General features: G+C 45.5%; 1 protein-coding gene across 5 annotated transcripts in view; it reads right to left on the bottom strand.

Annotated features, from left to right (window-relative positions):
• The window catches only part of LOC121712336 (pleckstrin homology domain-containing family G member 3), a 68,792-nt gene that overhangs the window by 32,410 nt on the left and 18,882 nt on the right, over nucleotides 1-17,500 (bottom strand). The window contains exons 1-2 of one of the 5 annotated variants that reach the window (XM_042096530.1): nucleotides 4,046-4,322; nucleotides 1,332-1,403 (exon numbers count right to left, since the gene is read on the bottom strand). The exons of 1 other annotated variant lie outside the window; for it this stretch is intronic. In XM_042096530.1, coding sequence (XP_041952464.1) covers nucleotides 1,332-1,403; nucleotides 4,046-4,184 — 211 coding nt within the window. In that variant the 5' untranslated portion in view covers nucleotides 4,185-4,322. Of the gene's footprint in view, nucleotides 1-1,331; nucleotides 1,404-4,045; nucleotides 4,323-17,500 lie in introns of those variants that run through there. 3 more of the 5 variants (XM_042096534.1, XM_042096532.1, XM_042096531.1) reach the window with 3 other exon arrangements.

Consider the following 17,500-nt stretch of genomic DNA (forward strand, 5'->3'; position numbering starts at 1 on the left):
GATGAGTGTAAAATGACATGCTTGAACTTCACGATTTTAAAGTTTGCTATTACTATTGCTGAATAAACAGATACATCATCCTTAACCTAGCAACATCAATTATGACAAAACCTAACATAACACTTGAATATAGGGGGCAGCGGAGAATGAAAACGCCTAAGGGTGCCACCTTGGTACAGAGCAGACAGGCATCAGCACGCTTTAGCAGGCCCGTCTTAGCAGGGCTGTGATTACACATGGGCGTGCCCCCCGCATCCTGATGAGGGATGATGTTATGTGGGCACATACGTTATGCCATCACAGCAGAACAAGTAGCAACTAGACTCTAAGAAAACTCTCTCTAAACTAACTAACTAACTAAACTCTAAGAAAACACACTAAGATGTGATAAAGTTCATATCTCTAAACGTTTTTTTTTTTTTTATATGAAAAACGAAATAGTGCTGTGGGTTCATTATACTCTGAGTGTTCCATTCTCTAAGTAGCCACAATGAATTGAGTTGGTGCATTCCGTTGCATGTGAAAAAAAATGTAGGCTGACCATAACACAAGACTAAAGGGTGTGATTGGTGCCAAACATTCACAAGGCTTTTTGTGTATGCAACACATTCTCTCTCTGACAGACACCCACACACACAAATACAAATACACCACACACACAAACACAAATACACCACGCACGCACAATCACATACACACACACACATACAGTTGGTCACATAAATCACATTGTAAAAACATCCAATGGAAGCTTTCCCCTTCTTTAGTCTCCAGTGGAAAACAAAGTAAGGAGCTCCTTTGCCTTAATGTGTGAGCCACTGATGCTAGTTCCAAGCAGACCATAAGACTTCACACACTCACACACTCACACACACTTCACCCACATGGGACACATTGGGTGTTGATGAAGGAATATGAAACTGGCCCATTACTAAGACATTTCTTTCCAGAGAGAGAGAGAGTGTGTGGCTGTGTGAGGTCTATCAACAGTGATGGGTTCCCACATTCGGAGGAATCCGACCGGCTCTTGGGAGTTCAGCGTGTAGCCGCTTTCCTTTCCTTATCTCACACAATTAGTGTTAAATCATCCGAACATGCAGCGATCATGCATTCGCTGTGATCATCCATTTGCAATGAATGGTGTGTGCATTTGTCTGTGTGCGAGTGTGTGTGTGTGTGTGTGAGCACCCGTACACATTGCCTCAAGCAAATCATTGCGCATGCCGTTCATTTTAAGGATTGCTGTGATGTAACTGATGTGATCAGGAGCGTGAATTTGTCGAAGGGGCACGTGATTTGTGCAAGTTGGGCCGATTGCACCGGTGACATACCCACTAGGCAGGCTTGCGTTGGTTTCAGATCTACGACTCGGGATAGAATTGAGCTGGTTATTCTGATTCCATCTAAACACAGAAAACCACAGAAGACAGTCAGTTAGTTGGCAAGACTCATGCCCAGCACTGGCCATCTCTTGTCCCAATGTCCATATCCATTTGTGGAGAGAAATTTCTAAAAAGTAAAAAAAAGATATATTTGTCTTTCTAATGAGAATGTGACAATGACTTACACTGACGTCATATCTGAACTGCTCTTAATCACCAACATGACTCCACTGCAATAAGCATGAGACATTTCCTTGGCCGAGAACCAATAGAAAAAAGAACAGGAGCTATGCGAAAGTGCTATGGCAACAGTTTATTTGATACACGTTCCCAGCCCTGCGGGATGTGGTCATTCCGCCACAAAAGAGGGGAGATTTTTCTCTTTATCTTTTGGCTCATAAAGACAGCGCTTCAAGGTCTGTGGAACCGGAGGAGGGCGGGGGGTGGTTGGGGGGGGGGGGGGGTGGAATCTAGTCGTTTGTAGGACAATCCGCCCCCTCCACCCCCCTCTTCTCCACCTCTAGCTCTTGCACCCTGGCATCCGTCTCCAAATCCATCCTCCTTTCCCACTTCCCCCTCCGTCCACTTGAAATCCCCCAGGGTGCATTTCAAAAGAAAACATTTTCAAACCGGCCGGCATCTCCCGTCAGCCCCTCCCCTGTGCGTGGACATTGGACTTTAACATCTAGAGCGGTTGGCGGGACAGACAAATCTGACACTCACACACACACACAAACCTACATGCATATACACACAGTGAACAAAACCACATACTGTACAATACACTGATAAATAAATCCATACTCTTAAGTTAGGTACCAACATAGACACATACACCCAGATTAACTTCATGCTTGTCCACATTTTATGTAGTACTTGTAAGAGTTATGGTACATGCCATAACTTTATCTACAAAAGCAAACATGAATGTAGCTTGTTCTTGGTATTGAAGTACCACCACTGCCTATATATCTAATCGCCCAAAGCACTGTTAGCCCCTATCTCCACACTCCCTCAGGGGCCTCTGCATCCAGACGTGCCTGGGGAGACCCGACATTAACCCACATTATCTGCAGCCCTCCCCGACTGAGACGTCTCTTCACCCAGGAAGAGGCCTCCATCCTGGGGAAGAGCCGGCTCTGGAGCCCCCCCCCCCTTAGACATCTTCTGTGTTTTGCCCTCTGCTCTCCCCTCTGTCTGCACTTCTACAGCCCCTGCTGCACTTTCAGGCTACACTAGCCAGAGGGCCACGGCTGTAAACGGGGATTATAACGATGCGAATAAACCACCGCTTGCCCGGACAGCACAGATGAAACAGACGAGCACAGGACCGCATGTGACGGAAGATCCGCTAGTGAAAGGCCACCATGGTGCCCATTCCACCACCCACCACCCCCACCACCACCACCCCCAACCGAGCCATCCGTTTCACAAAGCCGATGCTCTTCTGATGTTTAAAGCCCTGTGTTTACACACCACGGGCTGCGGTTTAGTGGAGCAACCGGTTGGCCTTCATCAGCACAGCGTGCGGAATCACCGACCATAAGCCACATTTGAGTGCCTGTACTTGCAAGTAGCGTTTGTAAACCTCAGTTTAAGAAACCAACGTTGCTGTACAGAAAAAAAATCACCGTGGCTAAAGCCTGGAACCAGTCGAGTTCAGTCAAGTTCGTCATGAAGGGTGAGCGACAATCCTCCTCTCCCATGCTCATCATAACTGCCACTTAGTAATCAAGATCACTAACATTAAAGTATACTATAGTTTTTGTTTTCTCCAAGTTAGTATCTCAAAAGTGTTACATTTTTCAGAAAATCGGACCTGGTTGAGAATGTATTTCTATGATGTCACAGGAATATTGCAACAGAGCTTCCATTCCAGTGAGGAGACTTACTCATGTTGGAGAGACACAGTCAGCGCTACGCTAACGGTTCTTGGTGACTCATTATTGAATGAGCAGGGTGTACATATCCACAGGGTGTACATATCCACAGGTGTGGTGTCGAGCATAGGTGAAATGAGTGACTCTTTTTCTCTCTCCCCCTCTCTCTCCCTCTGTCTTTCTCTGACTCAGTCCCAGGCACTAGAGCAAACGTTTACACAGAGCTTCCTCTCTTCTTCCTCCCTGTCAAAAAGAACGTCTAACCATGACCTCCCGGAGCGTGGGAGAAAAAATATGGTTTTCAAATCAAAATGAATGACATTGGCGTTTTTGTGTGTGTGTGTGTGTGTGTGTGTGTTCACCTTGAAAAGAAAAAGCCTGAGGTGAACATAAATCTCAGAGCCAACATCCATTTTTCCCTCAGTGAAAGGGATACCCGAGTGGCTCATGGCATTCCAAAATCTTGCACCACCTTATCTCTCTATCTCTCGCTCTCTCTCCCTCTCTGCCCCTTTCTCTCCTTCCCTCATCCACATCCAGAACCACATCAGAGGAACTTCAGGCACCTGCTCTGCGGAAAGCCGGGTGTAGTCCATTCAGCCGAAACTCCTGAGGGATGAGGGTGCAGCAGCCACACTTAGTCACTCACCACATCAGACAAGATCCACACTCGCCTGTTCTGGACAACACACACAGCTCCATCCATTTCCTCTGCAGCCCCCCCCCCCCCCCCCCCCACACACCTGTTGGAGGGGGGCTTGGGGTCCCCACTCACTCACTCACCCAGCAGACGGGACACCCTGCGGTTGAGCCCGCTCCGGAGCACGCGTTCCTCCCAGAGGACCCTGAGTGCTAACACGTCCAGGCTGGGCCTCAGGAGCCCTCCCCAGCCCCGCTCCTTACTGCCACCGAGAGAGCCCATCGCCCATCCGATCACCTGAAGTCCTCCAGTCCTACTGATCAATCAATCAATGGAGAGGTTGGATCTGGCAGCTCTGCACAGTAGTGAGGTCCTCTGCATAGATCAATACCTTCCTCTCTCCTATCCAACAACTGGCCCAGTTTAAACTGAGCCATGTGCACAAACACACACACACACACACACACTGACTGTGAGGTCAAGTGAGCCGTTGGTTGCTCCCGGTCCAATCCCGACACACACAAGCGTGTGTAAACACAGGGGCACGCCCCCTCTTATCAGGAGGGAGGAACAAAACGTTTAAAAAGGCAGAAGGAGGCAGACCTTAAAGTCCGAGTAAGATCGTAAGAATGCACACGCTGTGTGGTCATCTCTTCTATTCACCGTTAGATATTTCCGCCAATATTTCATCAACACTCCCTTTGCCTCTCCTCTCCTCTATCTAAAACGGTTCTCTCCCTCCACTTAATCTTCTCTATCATTCATTCCAATGCCAGAGGTTCTATTAAGCCTGCTCAGCTGGAGGTACACTGAGTAAAAGTATGTGTTCACAATAATGCCACTTTATACTGCACAACACAGGACACAAAGGGCAGTGAGTCTAAAATGACCACTCTGTGTACAGTACACTGTTCCCCAGAGCAAAGGACCTTTAATATATTACCCTGTCAATCATTCCACAGTTATAATCCTGCCTGGTAATTAAGTATAAGGTTACCGAACATAATCAGTCCTGTTAAATATTATTAGTTGTGCGTAATGGTACACCTCTACAGATTCCTTGATCTTTGCTGTTTGGCATGTACACTCTGCTGAATATCCCTAATGCGATTTTAATGACAAGAAACTAGTAACTGTTATCAGTAATCAGCTAAAACGGTTGCATTTTTTTAAAACTCTGGGTGCTTTGCAGCATGCCGGGCTCTTACAATATTCAAACACACACAGACTTAAATGGCACTCTGTCAACACAGCCACGGATGGGTGCCGAGGGTGATCTTTATGGATGCGAGTTGTGGGCACATTCCACATCAAAGGCCGACCGGGCGGGCATGGTGACCTTTCCTTGCGGTGTCCGCTGGTTTGAAGCCTACTTGCACCAGTGACCTTAAGCGCTCCTTTGAACGTGCCAGGGGTTTGGGAGGGCAGAAACGACGTCTGGGCTGTGTGATTGACTGGGGGGGGGGATCACTGAAGCAATGAAGGGTCCACAGCTCACTGCTGCATGGAGCTGGGCTACATCAAGACCCAGAGTAGTGTGGTAGACTTCAACATTGGACCAGACCTCAAATCAAGAAATTGTTCTGTTGTATTTTTTGTAACATAGCCATGCTGTTGGATGAATAACATGATTAGTAAAAGTGCTACAAGCACTGTAGGAAGGTCGGCTGTAAGAATGGTTCATATACAGTAGAACCCCTACTCCCTAGTTTCTTCCCTGACAAAGCCTGGGCCTGTTGCTCATATTAAACAAATGACCATAATGACCTGGGGCACCCATGAGCGGCCTCAAGTGGACAGCATTTCAGAATCTGTACACAAATCTGGTGCTCTCTGTGCTCCGTGTATGAGGACTGCAATAAAACATTCCAACCATCCCAACTGTTATTGTAGTTTCAAACAATGCAACACTGCACAATGGGCCACCAATGTTACATTAATCTGTTAGGGGCTTTATTAAATTTTTCCACTTTGAGTTTCAGTTTCTCATTCCCTCTTTGGTCAGAAAACAAATGGAGGCACTTGAGCAGAAACAGTATTAAACTAAACAGGAGAGCACCGGTCACAGCTCAAATATGCTGCTTATGGTGTTGGCCTGTGTGTCTCAGTGGGTGCAAATTAATACAGATTAAATTAGGGAGATTATCAAATTAACATTTCATTTCAAAACAACTTCACAACACACAACTTTCCATAATGACATCCCATTGCAGCTGATCACATCATCTTTAAAAACTTGGAAAAAGGGGGGGGGGGGGGGGGGGGGGGAGAGTCAGATTTCTCATGCCAATATATATTTTGGACCAGGGGTGTGGTGTAAAAGGCCTTCAGAGACATATTGAAGCAGATGCTCTCTTTTTGAGTGCTAATTGGGTTGGCTGAGAGGGGACTACACAGGATTACGGCCTCAGATGGTGTGGGAGTGAGGCGTGCAGATTAAGCTCGTCAGCCATTACTCTGGCGAATGGGCCGAGGCGAGTGTTTACTGTGCTCTCAGGCAGACCCAGGGTAAACAAGAGCCAGGCACTTTAGAGAGAGAGGGAGAGAGAGAGAGACAGACAGACAGACAGAGAGAGAAAAGAAAAGAAAAAAAGAGAGAGGGATAGAAAGAGAGACAGGGCAAGTGAGGTCAGGGCAAGTAAACAACTGTGTAACGATGCATTGCTTCACAGACACATACACACGGACATGCTTTGGCACAGGCACAGACACACACACACACACACTCTCATCACTATGCACATTTGTACACAACATCCATCAAAACCACTACCACCATATGTAGTAGGCATCTTTTTAAAGGATCTGGGCTGCCAAACGATGCCCTGGGAAACTATTTTACTTGACTGTTTTTATTTTTGTATTTTAACAGCCAATGATATAAAACATGTGAAACCCCTAAAGAGAGTCTGATAACTGAATCACAGGGATAATGTTAGGACTGATACAGTCCTGGGAAACCATGGGGCTATCCGGAAAACAATATCCCCATTGAATCAATGGGAAGAGATCTATGTCAACAATTAGCAAAAATTACAGTCTTTAAGGACAGAGTAGTGAGATCTCAGAAACTAACTCAAGCATCAGAAGAAATTACTGATTACTATTTACTGATTTTTACTAGCTGATCAGCTTTTCATAATAGCTGTCAACTAGTCATTATTTAAGGGTACAGTGCTGATGCTAACATTGCCTCTAGTGTTAGCTGTTAGTAGGGGCATGTTCCATCTTTAGATGGTTATCTGTAGCAGACGTGTTCTTATAGTACTTTAGTACAGCTGAACACAGTGGAACAGATCTCATTTTCATGAAATACATCCAAACATTGGAATGTCTAGCCCGTTTAGTCTTTAGCCATTTTGTTCACGACTAGTTGAGGCATTAGAGGCAAACCATAGGGCTAGCCTGAAAATAATATCCCCATTGACTCAATGGAAAGAGATCTATATCAACAATTAGCCAATATTACAGTCTATATGGACAGAGTAGTGAGATCTCAGAGACTAACTCAAGTGTCAGAAGAAATATCCAATGAACAGCCTATAAGCATGGAAGCATCACATATAATTCAGATAGCATTATATTCCCTTGTGCAGATCAAATTGGTGAATGCCTGCTTTGGAGGTATAGCTCATGTTTGGAACAACATTTGCAATGTTAATCAAACATTCTGGAATGTTGTAAGTGAAACACTAGACTGTCCCTCAGTACAGTGTGTGTGGCAGGCAGGCCTATGTATTAACGTTACATGACAGGATTAAATGTGCCTAAAGAATGTCTCAGGGTGGCGATCAGCCAAGAGAAGAAAAAAAGAGAATAGCTCAAAGGCACATTCTAGAGGTGTCATCTTCCATATCCTATCCTTCCTCTCTCAGCCGTGGACAATCTGGAGAGATGACATAGACATTCCTATGATGTGGTTCTTGGCTAATGCTAAACACCATGGTATGTTTGAGTGTTTGGGGGGGGGGGGGGGGGGGGGTGTTGGGGGAGCGCTACAGGTCAGAAATTATATGAGATTAACTTCTCACATACAAGAAGCTCAGAGAATATTTCCTTAATCCTAGACTGGGGGGATGGAAGGGGGTGGGGGGTGCTTTCAGGGTGCTGGGTTTGAGGGGTTGGGGGGGGGGGGGGGGCACATTAGGCGGAATGTCTAGCATTCGGAGGAGATTGCATCAAACTCTCTTACTGTAGCCTTTTAATTCTTGGAATTCCTGGCATGAGGCGGAGGAGCCGGACTGAAGCACAAGTCTGCTGCCTCGGAGAGACCCCCAGACTTCCTGCCTTTCCCAGCCCTTCCCCTCCTGCCCTGGTCTCTGCCCTGCTGCCCTTCCCCTTAACCTCCCCAGGCCTCCGCTCCTCCTGCCCACCACCAGCCCAGACCCTCCAGCTGATCCTGCCCCTGATGGGGGCTTTCACAAAGTCCTACTGATTTTTACTAGCTGATCAGCTTTTCATAATAGCTGTCAACTAGTCATTTTTTTGTGCTAATGCTAACATTGCCTCTAGTGTTAGCTGTTAGTAGGGGGATGTTCCATCTTTAGATGGTTATCTGTAGCAGACGTGTTCTTATAGTACTTTAATACAGCTGAACACAGTGGAACAGATCTCATTTTCATGAAATACTTCCAAACATGGGAATGTCTAGCCCGTTTAGTCTTTAGCCATTTTGTTCACGACTAGTTCACTACTGCAAACAGCACAGACTAGTGGTTTTAATAAACAACTAGTTGATGAAACCCCTGCCTTGCCCCTGCCCTTCCAGATATTTTTCCATTACACACACATGTAATTCATCCCTTCTCAGGGCTGAAAGATGCCTGATCTATAAGCGGGCTCAAATCTTAAATCACACCTACAGTAGCATTAGGATCAAGGCTCAAACCACACAGCTCCACCTTGGGGCACAAGTCAAGGTCATCATCAAGTCAAGGTTCTATTCTGAGTGAACACTCACTCCTGTAAAATCCACTAACATCCACTAATATCCACTAACATCAGACAAAATAATATGTATAAGTATAATATCCAATTACTTCCCTGAGCTCCCAGATTCTTCACATCCACTTCTTCACATCCACTAAAGAACTGTAGATGTAGACTGCAGACATAGGCCACACCAGTACACTCATATAGCCTATAGCTTCCCAGTTGACAAAGGCAGTATGAAGGAGAAGGCACTCTTAAATTCAGCTGGCCATTTAAAGAATGTTTTATGGACAACACTAAATATATTTCATACATGCTTCTGATGCCAAAGTCCATTTACCTTACATTAACATGTTATTATGAGAAATGGGGCTGCTCATTTTAGAAGCACAATAAATCACCAAGGGATTCTTGGCGATCGTATCTTCTTGTGATGGATGGTTTTAATAACCATGCAGGCATCGCACAAAACAATAACCACAAAGCTGCCCTGTCCTTTCACTATGCAAGAGCACAACTCTAAATCTTTACTAATATGGTAGAAGCAGAGAACGAGAGAGAGAGAGAGAGAAAGTGTGTGAGAGAGAGAGAGAAAGAGTGTGAGAGAGAGAGAGAGAGAGAGAGAGAGAGAGAGAGAGAGAGAGAGTCAAAGTGTTAGAGTTACACAAACAGAGGGAGAATGGAATGTGAGTCTATTCATGTACTTGACCAAGTAAATCTGATTTATACACTACTTTTATAAACTAACGCACAGAGGTTTTATATAGAGGCTGACAGTATGGCTGAATTGGGAGTTCTGGCCAGATTAGCTCTACCCACTAACAGATTTAGGCACACTGCTTTAAGGCCGAGATGATCACAGGCTATAAACCCCACCACAAATATATCACAACTGAGGACAGGGCAGTTTAGCATCCACTTCCAAGGTGACATGAGTGCTATGTTAGCTTGTCTTCACCCCGACGGTGGCTTATGGGACCTGAAGATGGAGGAGAATGTGGACTTGGCTGGATGTGCTTGGATGCTGATCTTCACCTTGCCCACAGTGATGAGGTGTAACACTTGTATCACCAGCCACTGAGATGAACAGATGTGTGTGTGTGTGTGTGTGTGTGTGTGTGTGTGTGTGTGTGTGTGTGTGTGTGTGTGTGTGTGTGTGTGTGTGTGTGTGTGTGTGTGTGTGTGTGTGTGTGTGTTTATGTGTGTTGGGCAAAGGGATTCATTCTTTGCATGCAATGGTGACGCTTTAGGATTAATGGTGTTAATACTCATCCCATTCTTCAATAGACATACACACACATGCACTTGACATGACTCATGATAATCCATAAGAACTGCTTAAGAACTGCTGTTATGATATTATGAAGACTAACATTGTCATAATAGAGCATTGCCCATTGTTATGCAATGCAACTTAATCGCATGTGAAAACCTCGTTCATCTCTTCAGATCTGACATAACCGTTTGTCAAGAGTAAAAAAAGGCCTTCTTTAGGTTGAAAAACAAACATAACTTTTGGGATGACGATATGATTTGTGTGTTTGTTATGGGCCAGTCTGTGAATGGGATCAGAAGCACTCGTGATGCTACACAAATGAAATTAAAACCTTTGATTCACGGCCATATGCCCTTTCCAGCCACCAGTACACCTCCAGCTGACCGGTCCATCTGGTGTACTTGCAAATCAACCTGTGCAGTAATACAATCTTCCACCCCCTCTGCCTTACACAGCTAAAAGTAACCTTCAGACCACATGTTAAGTCAAACACTCAAAGAACAAGCTCTTGCATAGAATTCTCAGCATCAAGTAAGTTTGTCACTGGGATTACATTTGTAAAATGCACCTAGAACATTATGCTAAAAGTACATTCTAAATATGGCTTTAAATGTCTCCCGCTAATATCACTCAATAAAACAAGTCAATACAAATTTTCCCCATTTAACAGCTCTTTATCCAAACAAAACACCCAACAAAGTCCCTATCGCTGTGATGACCCTTTCTGATGCCAATCCATCTCTGCAGGAGCCATTTCCAAAGATGCATTAGATAAAGATTTTTGTAGGTCATAGAAAAAGTCGAGTATTTGGACCCTGTTCCACCTCAGACCCTCAACTCTTTACACTAACAGTCACCCAAACCAGCTCATCGCACCAACACAGAACAAAAGATCTGGGGATACTGTATGTGTGTATTCTTGAGCCATTACTCTGACAGTGTTTTTGGGTGAATAACACAAACTGATTGATAGCATAAAAGGGGGAGTGTTCAGTCAAGACATCAGGCGTCCACACTCTGCCATTAAACCTCCATCCAGGCAGACATCAAAGCTGGCCCTAAACGTTTCTGGGAGCAGCGGAGACGCTTAAATCATTTTCATGCTCCCATAAAGCATTGCAAGAAGCAAGTGAGGCTATTGGATGCAGACTGAGAGCCAAGCGGCAGCCAAGGGGCACACGCTGTGGCCTGCACTTGCTAATGAAATCAAAGCCATTAGAAAGGAAAAACACATCACCTGTGGTAAGGCTAAATTCAGTTGCTAAGGCTATTAAGGATAATCGCCTGTTTTGGTAACAGTAGCACACACACACACACACACACACACACACACACTGGAGGATGCAACTGGCCTCGGGGTGGACCTGTAGGTTTAGACCTGTGAGAGCTGCATTGGAAAAACAAACATGGCACAGCAGCATCTGCCATTTTATCTCCTTTTCACACAAACTCAAGTCCTGCAAAGGAGAGGTCTGGAAGCATCCCAGCTGCTAGCTGCAGTTACACCAATGCTGGTCATATCAGCCAACAGATATGAATGCATGAATGGAACTAAAAAAATATCTAAATCTGCCCCAGCCTTAGGCAAAATGGTGATTCTATTATTTCATTTTCTCAATTTCTGTTACACTCTTGGGAATGTAATTAAATAGCAATTTGATTGAAAATCTTATAGAACACTATAAAAAGCACCATTGGGGCAAGTGTAGGAGGGATGCTGAGAAGACAGGAGTCTTGTTATGTAAGTGGAGCGCTGCGGGTTTTGGAAGCAGACCTCCCCTGCTGATAAGCAGCTACTTGGAGCCCTGGAGCATGTGACATCACCTAAGCCACTTAACGAGGGAAAGTGCCTCGCTAACGACTGCTTGAGTGGACAAGCATTTCCAGGGACAAAAAAAAAAAAAAAAAAACACAAATGCCCATGCAGCAACATTCAATGCCAAGGTCTGTGGCATGCACTCAGAGACGAGAAACGACACACTTCGTTTTTGATGATAACATACAGTCAAGGTCAGTGTCAACACTGGATGTGACTTTTGTCATGAATGCCTGATCAGACCCGCTTAGTGTTGCAGATGGGTGCTGCCAGCTTGACTGAGGAGCACCATTGTTGCTCACCAAAACAGGGATCGCATTGTGCCTAAAAAAAGACCCCTACATTCCCCAATGAAATGCAAACCATTGCACAATGACTATAATGGAGAATAACTACAGATTTGGTCTTGAACCATAAACAAAGTAGAAAGAAAGCCATAAATACATATCTAATTCAAATACCTAGAATTCTCCATCTCTCGATTTCTGAGGCAAACAATTGCTTTCTTCTCAGATTAAGCTTGATAACACGGTCCTGCTACCTGACGCAGGTCCTCAAAAAGGAAAACAACACCAAGACAACAACAGGGAGAGGTGAAAGCATTCATCGAAGGTGCAACCTTTGAAAAGACACAGTCAAAACACTCCATCTTCACACAATCAAGGCTGCAGAATAATAATCAAAGCCATGTCCGAGTCCAACCACAGCTTGACCTTACATTTAGAAGATTACACAGCACGCATTGTTCGTACCTTCATGCGCCTTTGTTTTGCTCTGGATGGAGAGTTCTGCTGTATATACACACACACACGCTCAGGTATGCCAGAAATCCTGGTGGTTTTGGAGGTTTCGGGGTTTTGTTGTTGGAGAAGGTAAAGGTGACTCTCAGCCCTTTGAGTTTCTCGTAGCCCAGACGCCCACGCACACAGACTGTGAGGCGCTTCCACCTGTAGAGCTTCGCTCTGAAACGCCTCCCCACAGACATACACACACACCGCCACCACCACCACCCAACCCCCACCCTTGGCAGTAACTTGGCAGAGAACTTCTATCCAATTAGTATCAGCTCCCTCCTGCTGACACACACACGCACCACTAACACACACACGCATCTACACACAGAGATATTGTCGTCACTAACACAAACAAAGTTTGGAACACACACACACACAAACACACACACAAACACAGAAGACACTGAATCTGGCAATGAGGACTCATTACCCATGAATGGTTTTCTAGATCAGCAAATTATTCTGTTCAAAAACAGAATGGACTCTTGCTGAACCTTTTATGACATTCATGAATTTGCCCGCTGAGGCATTTACCAATTTGCTCCTGAACACGAGCCGGAAGGTAATAACAATGCATGGGTCTCCGGCTCTCGGGAACTCAACATGGCGAGTACTTAGAGCCTCGTGCGATTTGATGCGAGGGCCGTTAATGCAAATCAAATCTGCGGGTTGAGAATGCCTGGTGGCAGAGCAGCAGAAGCCAATGCGCTCCACCATAGAGGCACCAAAACGACACAGAAACCGCTCACTTACGCTGACCTCGAGGGCAACCCCGAGAGTCGCGGCTCCCGCGGTCCAGACCAAACATTAGGACTGAGTCAAAGAAAACAATGGGCACGGCAGAGTCATGTGTGATTACGCTCTTGGGAGGAGGCTATTCTGAGTCTAAACTCACCACAGAGGATCTCTCTCTCTCGCTCTCTGAGATGTGCCCGTGGGAGGAGGGGGTGGAGGAGGGGTAGGGGGGTTATTACACACCATTATACACCCACACTCAGGACCACCCATGCCATTCAGTTGGGCAACGAACGCGTGGGAACTATGAGATCGGCTGAATCGGACTTGAGAGATGTAACCAAGCAGTGTGAATGATTCAGACCACAACAGGGATCTGCTCCCAAAAAGCTCCATTTAAAGGCCCAACCACAAGCTGTGATACACAGACCCAAATATTTGGATCAACTGAAGAAAATACTTGGGAGATCAGCTCAAAGCGAAAAAGCAATCTACTCTAACAGAGGTAGATTATCACACTGTCCATTCTGTTAATGGGCACACACTAATTGGAATAACGTTTATTCCGATCCCTAATCGGAAGGATCTATAAAAACAGGATGAGCAACATGTACTGGAGCCATCTGAGCGATCTACTGGAACAGCCCAAGAGATCTGCAGAGGGAGGGAGGGACAGCATTCATTCACCTCTATTCAGTGCTCCTAATCTGCCCTAATCCATTTACCTACTTTAGCCACATCCACATGGCCAAGTGTGCTCTCTCTGTTCTACCCCTCTCTCCCTCCCTCTCTTTTCCCCCCTCTTCTTTCTCTCTACCTCCATCCCTCTCTTACCCTCCCCTTCTCTCTTTTCCCCCCTCCCCTCCTCTAGCTCCCTCTCTCTTTCCCCACTCTTCACCTTTCACACCCCTCTCTGCCCTTGCTCTGTCCTTCCTCTCATCACTTGTTGTCATCCTTCCTTCTTAATGCATGGGCACGCCGCCATGGACATTCCCATTCCATCCACCATGGGTGGCATGTATTAGCGAGGCCACGCCGGGCTCCGCCACTCACAGATAAACGTCCCATTCATGAGGAAAGGCTTCTGCATGCGTCACTCGCCACTTATCTAGTCATGTTCTCAAAGAGCTCAGTTTACACTGACTGAGATCTAAGCATAGGATGTGACTCACTGGTTTGTAATGGCTTGCCGCATGATGGCGGCTGGGACGTGGTGGTGAAACATATGGGAAAACTAGACACGCGGATGTTGGTTTAGTATATGGGGCTGAGTAATACTGATCCGCAAAGAGGAAGGCAGTGGTGAAGATCAGCAGATAACGTTTATTGGAAAGAGTAGAAAACTTCTGGAGTATCAGAGAATGCTTCATTTTGCATTAGTTTGAAGTTTGTAGAGGATCTGTCAGGATGGACGCACTGTGCTTGGTCATATCTGAATAGATTTGGGCTTGAGGTCAAGCAGAGGTCTACTCACCACCACTAAGTGCTCACGCCAACTGTGAGAATGTTCAAGAACATGATTCACTGATCACACAACCATCATGACAAACGCTCACTTGAACAAAGTAAAACAAATTGCACAGAGAACATGGTAGTAATTTTTTCATCGGTCGACAAAAGCCAAAAGTAGCAATGTCCTGACGTACGGTGTTAGAAGGTGCCACTGGTATGATGTCAGCATCCGGGGGTAAGTGGGTAAAGAGGTATGCCTTCTGGACTGTGCCTAAAACTAACAAACGCGCAAACTTGAGTGGAATAACAGACCCACTCTCCTCGGAAAGCCTGGGGGGATGGGGGAGCCGGCCGGCGCTCGTAGAAGTGGTTTTCCACTTGCAGAGAAACACAGAGAGAGACAGTGCGCCGCATGGCTGACGCTGTGGGATGATTACGCTCTTGTGTGTTTCGCAGCCGGGGCCAAAACACCTCCAGTCATAAAGCCTATCTTCATGTTAGCCGAGAAATAAACAGCGCCTGCTATAGATATAAAGGCTAATGCTGATGAATATCAAGGGAAAAGATGGCTGGAGGAGATTCTGCTGATGAGGAAAAATTAAGTTTGTAGCTTGGACATTTTCCTCTGTCGCAAAAACACTCTGTCAGTATCATCCATGGCAGAACCAGGGAAAATGGCATTCGGCTTGAACCGAGATGAGGTTCACCTCAGGTCAAATCGTTTTGTAACTTGATTTACCTACAGATAACAAATACCAACGTTTGAAGTAAATAGAAACTTCGGGTATAAACAAAATTCCAATGTAATACCACCATCAAAACGTGCTTATTGATATGGTCGGGATGACGGGCAGGATACTGGGGAGCCTTTTGATTTGGTTTATTTGACCAGCTGTCAGAGCTGAAGAGCAACATATCTAGAGTGGATTTCTTGGGTGCGCAGTGATCAGACCTCGGGCATGCAAATAGCGCAGTCAAGTTTTTTTTTTTTCCCCGCACCGGAACGTAGAGAGCTCATTTCATGGAATGCGGAGACGTGAGCCTTGCACAATCTTCTGTAAAAACTCACTCCTCGTCCTGACGTTGCCTCACACAAAAAGTGGACCCGGGGGTACATTCCCTACGCCTGCAAGAATCCGGGGGTTTCTGCAAGGTGAGCTGTAATTCCTCATGGAGTTGTTTGTTCTTCCTGAGCTAAACTCGATAATTCTCATCATATTTCCCATTCAGGTCCCTGCTTATGAGGTATGTCAGCACTGCAATGAAATTCTCAATAATTCCTCATTAATTGTATAGTTATCCGTGTCTGTAATGACCTCTGTTCAAGTTAGGGGTCATCACTATAAGACAAAGATGCGCTGAGAACACTGTTGTGATGTCTTGCAGTTATGTCCTCTACTCAATATGAACTGCATAGCAAACCTGTCAGGTCATTAACACTCCCTTCTCTTCGTCCACTCCCACTCCTGAAGAGGTCAGAGAAGACACCAGAAAAAGGAGATAAAATAACACTGAGGACATACAAATGCTCTGTGGGAGACGTTTAGAAAAAAACAACTTGGGGTTAAGTAAAGTCTGCTGATTCACCCACAACAATCGGTGATGGGCAGAGCATTTCCTGACTGGCACACTGGATCCTCAGGACTAAAAAAAAAAATGTTTGCTTCGTTCTCCCAACCATGTGTCTGAGCCAAACCTTCCAGTAATTTCTGGTTGCTGGTCTGCTTTCAAACGTGCACTTATATACCTCTCAGTAGCCATATCACAGGTCACGACTTCCAACGATTAAAACCAGTCAATTCCATCTCAACCCATCATCCAATTTCTCATGATTATTGAGTATGAGAAATGAAACAGACGTCAGGAAAAGCCAAAGTAAAGGGCTTGGAAGGAAGGAGAAACTCTACTGGAATGAAACAACATTTTTTTCACGACTGTCTCTGATCTGAGGCACTCAAGCATCTGGATAGGGTTGTATGGACAGACATGACAGGCTACTGGCACAATACATTGGAATACATAACTGGAATATATTTTGCAAATGACGCTGGCTCTAGTTTCTTCAAACAGACAGCTTTGTTCAATGACGACCCCCTTGGCCGTATTCAGAAGCTAAGGCTTTTGCTTAGAATAAAGCACTTTTGTGCCAAAGGGGGTTTGCTATGCTCTGTATGCGGTTATAGTCTCAGCCTCAGGCCTTTCTGGGATGCCCTCATTTCCCCATGCAGTTAAGCATGAGGAGAGTGATTTCCCAGGACTAAAGGTAAGCAACTATCGGGCCTGTTGGTGAGTTATGTTGTCTTGGCTCTTCTCTTTTGATGCTGGGCAATACATTTGTACCTAGAAAACTTTAAATCATCACACAGCTTGATGTGATCAACAAATCAGAACACTAGGAACCGGTCATGTGTCCAGAAATATTTCAAAAAAGTTGCTCCTGTGTATCATCCATCACCTTGAGGAAGCTGGTCCACATGAGGCCTTTTGCATAGATGTGAAAGACTCATGCAAAGTGCCCACAGACATCCCAAGAGAGGTCCAGGATTTCACCATTGCTTGGTTAGTTTTGTTGCTGCAGGCCCTGAAACTAAAA

This window comes from Alosa sapidissima, chromosome 6 (genome assembly GCF_018492685.1).
Source record: "Alosa sapidissima isolate fAloSap1 chromosome 6, fAloSap1.pri, whole genome shotgun sequence".
Classification (NCBI taxonomy): domain Eukaryota; kingdom Metazoa; phylum Chordata; class Actinopteri; order Clupeiformes; family Clupeidae; genus Alosa; species Alosa sapidissima.